This window comes from Triticum urartu, chromosome 5A (assembly GCF_056163025.1).
Source record: "Triticum urartu cultivar PI428250 chromosome 5A, HENAU_Tu73, whole genome shotgun sequence".
NCBI lineage: Eukaryota > Viridiplantae > Streptophyta > Magnoliopsida > Poales > Poaceae > Triticum > Triticum urartu.
In genome coordinates, this window is record NC_141877.1 from 517797673 (window position 1) to 517810167 (window position 12495).

At 50.4% G+C, this 12495-nt stretch overlaps 2 protein-coding genes across 2 annotated transcripts; both read left to right on the forward strand.

Annotated features, from left to right (window-relative positions):
• Window positions 1-1010: 1010 nt before the first annotated feature.
• Window positions 1011-5118, forward strand: LOC125507231 (uncharacterized). Its single transcript, XM_087524314.1, has 3 exons — window positions 1011-1364; window positions 4531-4682; window positions 4728-5118. The coding sequence occupies exons 1-3, from the start codon at window positions 1011-1013 to the stop codon at window positions 5116-5118; spliced, it is 897 nt and encodes a 298-aa protein (XP_087380440.1).
• A 3749-nt stretch (window positions 5119-8867) lies between these two features.
• On the forward strand, window positions 8868-9686 carry LOC125506296 (putative cyclin-F1-1). The gene has a single exon (XM_048671147.1). It carries the CDS (start codon window positions 8868-8870, stop codon window positions 9684-9686), a length of 819 nt encoding a protein of 272 aa, XP_048527104.1.
• Window positions 9687-12495: the final 2809 nt, after the last annotated feature.

The following is a 12495-nucleotide window of genomic DNA, read 5'->3' on the forward strand; positions in this document are numbered from 1 at the left end:
TAGTTCCCCTCCTGGGGGCGACCTAGCTCCCAGTCACGCCCCCAGGACGCGAAAAATTCGAACTTGGTTGTTCCCGCTCACAAAAGACGCCACAAGTCGGGCGATCGCAAGCCACAGTTCGGCGTACAAAAAATAGAGCGGCAGAAGTTCGCGTGCGCATCACTCGGCGGGCGTCGGGGAGGAAGCGTAGGCGGGCGGCGAATAGTTGTATGGAGGGTACTGCGCGCCGGTGAAGGCGGGTGAGGACGTGCGCTAGACCGGGTATCCATGGGGGAAGGTGACGTTTGGGTTGAACCGACCGTGCGCGTCACCGTCGGCGTAGCCCAGCGAGGGCGATCCCCATGGTTGTGGAGAGCCGACGCCTTGCTGACCCCAGGGCGCGTACTGGGCGTGGCTTCCGGGTGGATTCATCATCCCCGCGCGAGCCGCCTCGGCCTCGATTTGGTCCGCCGAGGCAGCCGCAGCCGCGCGCGCCGCGTTGTCGCGGGCCTTCTTGGCGATGGCCCTGTTCCGCCGGTCGGCGGTGACAGCCTCCCGCCGCTGAACTTCCGCCCTCCACTCGGCGTTTGACATGCCCGGTGGCTTGGTCGGCGGCGCCCTCGACTTCCTCTGCTTTGGCTGGGCGACGGAGGCGGTCGCCGTTGCTGCCGCGCGGGAGGCGACGTACTTATTCGGTGGCATGGCGGCCGGCTAGGAGAGAGGCGAGCGGGAGGGAGATTGGCGGGAGGAAGGAAGAGTACGGGAGGGAAGTGGGGAAAACGCGGGAAGAAACGGCGGGAAGAGGCGCTCGCCTCGCCGACAGGACGGACCCACGCGCCCTTTTCGTTTGTGCCGGCGCCCCAGGCGCCACCCAGGAAGCCGGGTTCGGCCTAGATCCGTCGGTACCAGTTTCGCCCCGAGCCGGTGAAAAACGAACTTCTAGGAACGCGACTGGGCCGTTTTTTCGACGCCGGCGCGGCAAAATCACCTGGGGAGGGCCTATTGGGGCGCGGCTGGAGATGCTCTTAGCCATGCCGACCGCCTCCGCTCCTCGATTTCGCCCCCGCTCTCCCAGCCTCCTAGGCCCAGCTCCCGCAGCGTCGGTCACCGGAGCAATGCCGCCGCCGCGCCGCTCCTACAGGCCGCGTCCGGCGAGTGAGTTCGCCGTGGCGGAGGCAGACGCCCTGATCTCCCTGCCGACGGACGTCCTGGATGACATCCTCAACCGCGTCGGCCCCCGCGACGCCGTCCGCACGTCGGCGCTCTCCCGCGCCTGGCGACGCCGATGGGAGGCCCTTGCATCGCTGGACCTCGACTTCGATGATGGCCTCAAGCACGAGGGGGCCGTCGACAGCATCCTCCTCCGCTGCCCCGGCCGATGTCAAGTTTAGTTGACATGCCATCTTGTTTAGAACGTAACTTGGAAATTACCTCCTCGTAATGTTCTTTGCGTTAGCCATAGAGTTGTATATATTTGTAATCCTGTAGTGATTTTCTAGAAAAATTACTAGTTTACTACTTGAATTGACTTTTTTGTTTCTAGTGGGTTGAGAGCCTCTATAAATTGTAACATCCTAAACTCCTATAGTTCTTCTAGAACTGGGTTCATGCCTTTGTGAGCTGTGGATGTGACTTTACTTACATGAGTAAATAACTAGCACATATGCCCGTGCGTTGCAACGGGAGAAGAATTTGACGTGTATTCAAAATCAACTAATTATGCACTTCAATCAACTGCATCATTCAAGTAAAGTATATATTTTAATTTCAAATGTTGCTATTTATGAATTATTTTATTTAGCAAGTACTTGATAGAAAATAAAATCAACCTGCACATGTCTAGAGGATGGGTCGAACAACTTGTGTGAGAATTGGCAATGTGGATTTTATTCCATGCAGCATTTTTCTTTTGAGAAAGGAAAAGATGTGCATCTGGTCATCCAATGTGAAAGTTAGCTAAAACACGCACCGTTGGTGTCCCCACAATTGTATGCAATCAGAGGCGACGAGGACTCTGAACACGCACAGTGGCTGCAGGTCAGATCAAACTAAAACATGAAGAAAGCTCCATGCTTGAACCCGATGATGGAAACGGAGGTGAAATAGAGATGATTTTTTGGATTATTATATTATGTACTCCTTCCTTCCTAAATTATTTGTCGCTCAAATAGATGTATCTAATACTAAGTTAGTGCTACATGCATTCATTTATATCTATTTGAGTGACAAATAATTTGGGACGTAGATAGTACCTTTGTTATAGTGGGAATAACATCAGAAAAGCGACGAGAAAGCAGCAGACCACTCCGAGCAAGTTCAGCCAAAGCTAAGCGAAGTAATCAAAATGCACAAGTTATTTACTTAAGTAATTCACTAACTAAGAAAAGTTACAATTCTGAAAGCCAGGAGATTAAACTATAAATATCTTCAAACAAACGAAGGATACTTTAATGTTTACAACATACAAAGGAACCTAGCCAGGAGTAAAAAGCTGCAAGATTGATGATAAAAACTTCTTCAAACTTAAGAGGAATAAGTATTTACTTTTAGCTTGAGGGCTCCAAACTTTGGGTAACTGAAAACATGAAGAGTTCGCAAAGTGTCTCCCAGCAAAAAAATAAAGTTCACCAAATAAAACTCCATCAGAGAGTATAGTGGTACTCACTGCATCACACATCCGGATAAACCATCAATACTTCGTCTGAAAATATTTACTTTTCGCAAGGATTCAATCACTTTTCAGATAATTTATGCGACAGGGAGAGAAAATTTGATTGTTTGAAGCATGTTCACACTTCATATGATAATAAAACTTAAGCGTACACCAATGCCCACGAAACAGTTTCATCACATCTCTTCTATCCGTTCCAAACAAGCTGTACCCAATCAAATTATAGCAACAACGATGACGCTGCATCATCTTCTAGCAGAAGCAAGAAATATACCAGGAGCAGCAGCACAGTTCACACCATCCAGTTGAGGGGAACATCTGGTCATGTAGCTCTCCTGCGACCTCCAAGGGTTCCGCTGGGTGTAGGCCATGACGTCGATGCAGACGCCTTCACGGCGAGCCCCACCTCGGCCAGGGGTGTCCAGGGCTGGTGAGGCCGTCGCTTGTTGGTCACAGAAACTGGATCGGCCAAATCGACCCCGCCTTAATCCCCTCCCTCATTGTCGTCCTCGACTGAGATCTCCTCCAGTGGACCACACGTTCCTTCCGCTTTGCTCTCTTCCCCTACGGCCTTGCATCTGTTTGTTGCTATGTCGGAACCCGAAGGACGTGGCCGCTTGGGACATTGACTGGAGGCATGACTGCCAGACGTGCTGCTCTGCCTCCAATCATCCATGGCGCTCCTCATGTCCACATCCCAGCAGCTGCAGCCACGCTCCCACACCTCCAAGCGCAACCGTTCCTCACCTCGAGCACCTCAACGTGAAAAGTCCCGGCCGGTGCCATCAGTCTCTATCTTTCGTCCCGTACGAAGCTCGGCGGATTTCCATCTCGGTCCATGGCGTACTTGTAGCAGCAGCCGGTAAGACATGGAGAACTTCACCGCTGGGAGCCAGGGCGTGGTGGCACCAAGGTGCTCGGCGCACAGGGGTGGCAGCCCTCAGGCATCTGGGTGCGAGGGATTGCGGGGAGCTAAGGGGCTAGGGTTCTTCACGTGGGTCTCGACCTCTCACCTCCCTCCCAGCCATGCTTTCTTGTCTTCCCCGTCCTGGCCATGATTTTTCTGAGGATCAAGCTGAGATTGAATAGCAGTTCGACTTCTAGTCGGCCCCGTCCTGGCCACGAGGGGAGATTGGCGACCGCTTTTATTGAGGGAGGTGGAAGAGAACGAAGCCGAGATTGATTTTTTTTTTTGAGGATCAAGCCGAGATTGAATAGGATTTCGACTTCTGGTCGGCCCCCGGCTCGTTCCTGATTTTTGTGACGTTTCTTTTGGCCCAGCCAGCAGGCCTGGCAGGCCGTTTTGGCTCCACATTAGCAGCCCAGGCCGCCCAGATTCTTATTTCTGTTTTCTAGCCAGCGTGCGCAAGAAATTTGTACCACCTTGGATAGTACAAAAATCACAAATAATAATATGGATGAACGGATGAAAAATTAGGAGAAGATCACCTTGCTTTATTAGTAGGTATAGATATAGATGTAATATTTATTCAACTGCTACAACCTGGACCCGGCCCATGTGTGTGCGTGTGTGTGTGCGCGCGCGCGCACTTAGCGAACCGGCTTGGCCCATGTGGCTTGTAATGGTAGTACATATAGACAATGTGTGCGTGAGTGAGAGGTATCGAATTGACTCTGTAAACACTATTCCCTAGCTGAAGCTTTCCTCCCTCTGCTCTTTCCCCTTCTCCAAGACTTTATCTCTGAGATATTTTCCTGGTTCTAGTTCCCACCCCAGGGAGACGCAGGGAAGTGCTACGGGATCGTAGCATCAATGATTATGGATATGTGTCGAGTTTAATTTTTGACTGTAAATTTGTTCAACGATTCTGGATATGCGTTGAGTTTAATTTTTGACAGTTCTCTTTTGTCTGTTTCAGTTAAATGGGGCCAATATTCTAGAAACACTTCCATGCACCTTTATCAACTTAAAGAGCTTGACACTGGTGACACACTTATGTGAACTTCCCTCCATTTTATCAACCTTTTGCTTGCTAAGGAATGCTCCAACCTTGAAAGCCTCAAAATACAGGTAATGTTTACTGCTATAGATCATCTTTATTTACATTATATGAAGGCTGTCATTATTGCTTCCAATGAATGACTGTTTACTTATAATTGTTAAGGTTTTTTGTGATTATGATTATGGCATGGGGCAGAAATTTGAGGCAAATGGAGAGTTTCAAAATGCACAGTGTACTGATGGCATCTGTGCCAAACTTCAGTTTGTGGATATGACTGGCATTCACTTGTTTACAAATGAAATGTCCTTCATAGAGGTTATTCTCTCTAAAGCAAGGCTTCTTCGCACATTATCCATAAGTCTTAGTCATGGTGCGGAATTGACAATGTCTAATGAGGATGGACTGAAGAAGTTACTAAACTACAAAAAAGCTTCAACTCATGCCGAGGTTATATTTGAAGGTAAAGAATCTTACCAGCGTTATTGCATACCAGCATTGCATTGATACATAATAGCATTGTTTAGGAAGTTTGACACCATGCAAATGACAGAGTAGCAGTGCCTACGTCGTTCCAACTTTACTATTCTGTTTTCACTTATGTATTAATTATTCAAGGTAAGCAAAGATAATTTTGTGGCTAGAAGAGAGGGTGTTTAGTAGTTGGCAGGAAGAGAACAATCACATTCACAGGTGAATGTGAATGAGGCTCAATGCATTCAGGAATTTTTCCATGCTCGTGTTTTATCTTTTCTTTTCTTAACATTTTTAAGCTACATTATATTAGATGGTTGTCAGTCTGCACGGCATATTTTGTTCCATCTGCTTTATGCCTGTTGGGATGCGCTGCATAAACGGTGTTCTTGTTGTGCTAGCAGGTTGTAATGTTACTAGATTATTTTCACCCTTGGAGCCTGGAAATGCGTGAGGCTGTTCTGCTGGAATGACACAGTACTCTCCCATGACCAATGTAGTCTTTTGAAGATCAGACGCGCCACATCCGCGAAATCTCCGTCCGAAGGGACTGCCATAGTAGTTATGTTGTTCTGAAAGAAATTTGGCACCATTGGTAGTTTGGCGCAAAGTTTGTGATACAATTCAGTGCATTAGCCTGTCCTGTTGGTACTTCTGCTGTCGCGGAGAATTCCTTTGCTTGAACCTCCAGGATTTCTCTTTCATCAGAAATGAAAACTTTGCAGACTTGGCTTTGCTTGATTAGATGCTAGCTGATTTACATGTGCCCTGTTGCTACTACGTGCATGTGCCCTGTTGCTACTACGTGCACGAGTCAGGAGAACTAAAGTGAAACTTGTAGGCTTGCACAAGTTGCTGCTTGACTTGTGCTCGGAATCACGGGTTTAACTTCATGTCACGATGTACTTTTTTTTGCGATCAATTCAAAAGCTTTATTCAAAGTCAGCCATCAGGCTTGTGATAAAAAAAACAGGGGGGGGGGGGGGGGGGGGTAATCCATGCTTTGCACACAGGTGGGCCGTGATGTTTGCATGTCTCCTTACATGATGAATAACTAAAGAAATAGAACTAGAAGCTAGCTCTTCAATTTCTAAAAGAACAGGCACTATAACAGAGCCTGAAGTACGACGCGAATTCCAGAGGTACATAACCTCTAAGAGCATCTCTAGCATACCCTGTATAAATCATCGGAACTGTAAAATTCCGGAGATTATACGGGTTTGGGCCGTTTTGTCTGCGAGAACAGACACCGTAAACGCAGCCCGGCCCAGAAACACGCCCCCTCGACCAGTATATGTGTAGGTTCGGCTACTGGATACAGGCCGAAACCCTATCCCTCCGCCGCCGCAAAAATCCCCAATTCCTTACCGCCGGTGCCTCAGATCCGCTGCCTGTGCCTTACATCCGCCGCCCGCACCTCCAATCCGCCGCCCGCGATGGCCAAGTCCACCCACCGTGACAATGACAACTCCGAGCGGGTACGTCGCGTCAGATTCGACACGGCGTGGAAGCGCGCCGCCTTGCGGTACACACGCCACGGGCGGTCGCCGCCGCCGTTATTCCTCTGCCGCGAGACGGAGGAGTATGACCGCACGCGTGGGCGCTTCTTCTCTGGCACCGGCAGCTCCTCCGGGGCATCCAGCTCGCGCTCCTCTCTCACCCCGGTGAAGAGGGAGCTAGAGGAGCTCCCCCCGGTGAAAAGGGATCCGAAGGCCGAGGCGGGGCAGGAGCGACGTGCCGGTGGCGTCGTCGGGCCTGAGGACTTACTCCCCCCGGCAGAGGCAGATGCCATTTTTCTCGTGCTGCTAGCGCGCAGTGCGCGGGAGAAGAGCAAGAAGGAGGAGCGGCGCCGCGAGGCCGCTGAGCAGAAGCGGATCTTCGTCGACCTCACCTCCGACGATGACTCCGATTGAGCGCCGCCGCTGGTCAGCTACCGCACGAGCTCGGTCCATTTTATGTAAATATATCTTGTCGGAGCTACCGCCACTGGTAGCGTAGCTCCGGCGAGCTTTTATGTAAATATATCTATGCTGTGTACGAACAATCCGCCCCTATGTGAAGAATGATCTATGCTCCGGCAAGCTTTTGCGTTAAATTTCTCGTGCGAAACATGTTTTTAAAACTTTGCGGTTTTGGATACAATTACTGATTTGCCGCGGCGGTTTTGAGCCCGTATAGACCCCCGTGCGAATTGTAAACTGCGTTTACAATTTCACAGAATAGGGGCTGCTTTAGATGCTCTAAGCTATATGTTTCCATATGCACACTCACAAAGCCTCGGAGTTTGGCGAAGACCGCACCGTCACGAAGGGCCAAAGCCTCCGCTACCAAGGGGTTTGTAACCCCCTGGCATGGTTTAGACCACGCTCCTAGGAACACCGAGGAAGACCTCCAAGCCCCCCCCCCCCCCCCCCCCCCCCCCCCAAATGAGCCTACATGGATATCCCAGCGTCAGTGTTGATTCTAGTCCAATCAGCATCTGCTGGTCTCCATCCATGACCTGGCAGAATTCTCGCATGTATCTCTGGGGAGCTTCAGCACTGAAAGTGCTTCTCTAGTCATCCTCATAGATTGTCCTGGTTCCATGCTAGCCCTGTCATGAGTGATATCATTCCTCGATGTCCAAATAGCCCACATAATAGTGACTATTTTTGCTCGCTTAGAATCATCGGACATGGGGGTCACAAAGAATATCTTTGGACCAAGTTCCTGGATGGAGTTGAGGAAGCTTGATATTCAGCCAGTCTCTTGCTTCCCTCCAAAACATCTTCGCATAATCGCATGTGAGCACTGCATCAGCGCATGGAACATGTCCTCGTCTGCGTCTAGGCAAACTCTGCGGCGTGCAAGTGTCGCAATATGTCTGAATTTTAGTGTGCTTTCAACGGGAAGAATGCCCCATAGCACCCGCCACTAGAACACATACACTTTGGGCACAACTTTAAGCTTCCACAACTGTTTTTCTTTCTCCCAAGATTTTGTAACCGTCTCTTCTTCCAGAGCTAAATGCTCGTGGCAAATCATAAGAGAACGGTACGCTGATTTCAGCGTGTAGACACTCGATTTTTCCGCTGGCCAAGCCCAAAAATCATCTCCACCCACCTGCCTCAGAGGGATATTTAAAATAGCATCAGCACATCCACACAAGAAGAGAACGGGACGATGATTTCACGTGACCATGTACATCCACACAAGAAGATGTATTTCAAAACTCTAAACTACGCGCATTTTGATTTCCGCAAATTAATCGGGTGCGTCGACTTCGTCTGCGCAAAAGAGGAGACCCCAGACCGCCAGATGCATACCTGTTACTGTATCTTTTTTTGAGGGAACCTCTCATATTTGTTGAAGTATGGAAGTAGCGTAGACAGATAGAAAGACAACTGAAAGAAAGACTAAGTTGCGTGATGTATGGATCTGGTGCATTACGTCGACTGTACTAGTAGAAGCTAAAATGTCTGCACACACACACACACACACTATATTGATGTACTACCTGACTACGTTGGCGCCACGTAACAACCTGGAAAGTATTAAGGACAAAAAATAAGAAATAATGCAAGTCCGATTCGGTACCTAGCTTAATTCCGAAACTTAATGGGTTCGTCTCAAACCCGGTCAGGGCACCCGTATCCCATCTTTATATACATGGCGCAATGCGATCGCCAAAGCCCGCTTCTCTTTCGTCGGCTGCTGATCGACAGACACTGCACGTCCCGATCGGCGACGACTCGACTGCCATCTCCCCAGTCGCCGGCAGCCCAGCCCTCGCTGCGTGGCCAATGCTGCTCCAGCCGATGAACGACCCGCGACAAGCCGACGTCCCGGCCGTTCATCCTGTCTCTTGGGTCATGGGCGCCCGGCGAGAAAACCCGGGGCTCAAGTGCGCGGATCCCTACGAGCCCGACGTCGACGCGGACCTCCGGGCCAAGGAGAGGGAGCCCAGGGAGCACCCTGACGCCGACTACATGTCCAAGATGCAGCAGGGCCACCTGAGCCCGTCCATGCGCGCCGAGCTCGTGCTCTGGATGGACGCCTTCGCCCGCCACCTTGGCGGCCTCCCGGAGGGCACGCTCTGCCGCGCCGTCGCCTACCTCGACCTCGTCCTGTCCGTGCGCCCCGTGCCGGCCCAGGACGAGGCGCTCCAACTCGTGGCCGCCGCCGCCGTCTCCCTCGGCGCCAAGCACGAGCAGTCCTCCAGCGGGCGGAGGCTCGACGCCCAAGTCGTCGAGGCGTTCCTGGGGACCACCGTGCACGTGGTGGAGGAGATGGAGTGGGAGCTCTTCATGGATCTCGGCTGCGCCATGGACGGCCCGATCGCGTACACCTTCATCGACCACTTCACGAGGTTCTTCCAGCGGGAGGACGAGTTCTTGGTGAGGTCACTGGCGCTTCGGCTGGTCAACCTAACGTTGCCGTTTTTCGGGTTCGTTGGACGGATCCTGCCATCTGCCGTGGCTGCGTCGGCGCTGTTCCTCGCCAAGCAGATCGTCGGCGTGCCGTTGAGCCACGATCTGGAGGAGGTGACGGGGTACAAGGCGATGGAGTTGATGGATTGCATATGCGCCTTAGAGAAGCTGCTTCCTAGGAAAAATCTCTAATCTGTAAATGACGTGCTACAAGGCCATGGAGTAGATGGACTGTGTATGCGATGCACCTCTGCGGATGTCGTTATTTGTGAACCCTAATCCAGATAATGTATGTATTGTGCATGAACAAAAACCGTATTCTTTATGGGGATGTGTATAGGAATTTAATTAGTTACGCAATGGAACTCAAAATTAAGTCCGAACTCCATTGGCATTCATTCTACTGCCAGTGTGATATGAGTCCCAAATTTTGATAAGTGTAAGATATGGCTGGGGCTGTTCTTCAATTCTTTTGTCTTCATTTCTTTGCGGAAGTAGCTAATCCGAGTCTCTATACGCCTGTGGAAGCGCTCGTGTATAGTGACCGGATTGGTCTTAAATAATGGCATTTGCAATCATAATATCCTATTTTAAAGTACTAAATTCATGCAAACACATGCACATTGATTATTCTGGCCAAACATAGTTTTGTGCACACGAATACAAATTATCGTACTTATAATAATACAAAATCTAAACATAGTTCAAACATAAATATTATTCATAGTGCATAACTGAAAATTTTAAAAGCAAAGTTTACTGATTTTCATTGTGGATCTACATGTGCTCCACAAGATCATTCAGAAGTTGCATATACACCTATTGATCTTGCAGTTGTCCATGCATCTCCAAAAAGTTGGCAATGCTCACTGCCTCTTGTTTCCGGAGGCAGGCCTGAACACTAGGCTTCTTGAAATCATGCGCGCACGCTGCCCTTTCACCCCCATCCTTGAGAATCATGTTGTGCAAGATTACACAACATGTTATGAGATGCCAAAGTGTCTACACTTCCCACATCATCATAGCTCAACGAATAATACCCAACGAGCTTGGTGCACTCCAAATGTTCTCTCCACATCCTTCCTAGTTGCATCTTGGGTTGTTGCAAAGAGGGTTTGTTTGTTGCCTTGCGGATCAGGTATGGTCTCCACAAATGTCACCCACTGAGAATAGATATCATCAGGAAGATTGTAACACCCCGGATGTAACTTTCCCTATTTGTACTCCAACTCTTGCCGTTTCCGGCATTAAGTTATATTTATTTCTCGGGTTCGGGTCTTTGTCTCCGTGTGTTGTTTTCGTTTTCATGCATCTCATATCATGTCATCATGTGCATTGCATTTGCATACGTGTTCATCTCATGCATTCGAGTTTTGCATTCCAGCGCTTCGTTCTCCTCCGGTGGCCATTTCTAGCTTTCTTTCGTGTGTGGGGATTAAACATCTCCGGATTGGACCGAGACTTGTCATGCGGCCTTGGTTTACTACCGGTAGACCGCATGTCAAGTTTCGTATCATTTGGACTTCGTTTGATACTCCAACGGTTAACCGAGGGACCGAAAAGGCCTCGTGTGTGTTGCAACCCAACACCCCTCCAATTTGGCCCAAAACCCACCAAACTCTGCTCCATGTCCTAGAGCGTTCGATCACGATCGCGTGGCTGAAAACCGCACCTCATTTGGACTCTCCTAGCTCCACTTATGCCTATATATACACCCCCCGTTTTTCGGATCTTCCCCTACCTCCGAACCCTAAAAAAATCCCACCGCGCGCTGCCGGACACATTCCCGCCGACGGACACGTCCGGTTCGCCTGTCCGCCGCCACGTGGCGCGCCACGATTCGCCCCGCCGCCCGGTCCACATCGCCACCGCCGCCGGGCCCGAAGCCCATCTCCAGCCCGCTCCCGCGCCCGACCGGGCCACTCCGCCGCCGCCTGTCCTTCTTCCCCGAGCCGACCGGCCGCGCCGCCGCCACGCCATCTCCGCCGCCCGGAGCCGGCCGGACCTCGCCGCCAAGCCGCCGGAGCTCCAGTGCCGCGCCGCCCCGCCGCTTCCTCCCGGCCCCGAGCGCCGCCCCACGGTGCTCCGCCGCCTGCCGCCATCGCCGGCCCCGCCTCACCTCCCTCGACGCCGGCCACCGCGGACCTCAACACCGGCGAAGACCCCGGCGATCCTCGGGCTCCGAGCGTCCTCGCCCGATCTGGATCCGGTCGCAGCTACAGTAAACCCTAACCTCGTTTTTTTCTTCTAAGTCCGGAAATTTTTGATCCAAGTTGCTCTGTTCGAGGCCCCGTATCTTTACATCCGTAGCTCCGATTCATGCTTATAATATATCAAAATGTTCGTCTTGACGAGTACATCATTTCATTCCATTGCATCATTTTCATTTGAGCTCATCTTGATGCCCGAAATGCTGTTAGAAGGAGGCTTCGTGAGTGAATTGTCAGATCTGCTAGTTCATCTTAGACTTTTGTCATTTTTGCCATGATTAATGTGTGCATGCTATGCCTGTGAGTCCTTCATATATTTTGTTAAGCATTTTATCTTCTTTTCAGAGGTGCAACCTATGTATTTTTAGGATGTGTGTGCGGACTTGTGCAAGCTCGCAAAGAGAGGCACCCGGGAAATCTGTTTTCAGAGACTTAGTTGTTTTCACTAAGTCTGGGATATTTTAGTTCATGATGCCATATGTTCAGCTTGTTTCCTAGTGATCCGTGCCTCTTTTGAGGATGATCAGTAAAGGAGTTTTGTTAATCATGTTATGCTCTATCTGTCCATGTCTTTTTCCGAAATTATGGAGCACCCTAGCTTGAGTCAATCGAGCTCTACTTTTGCTTCATGGTGAATCTGGGCAGATCGTCAACTCGTTTGCGATTTTGCCGGCGTTGTTGTAGTTGATCCGTGCATGCTATGCCATTGTTCTTGCCATTTCTAGCTTGTATTTTGTGCCTTCTTTATGGATGTATGCCTGCCTTGCCATGACTTGCACCGTGGTGAGTGC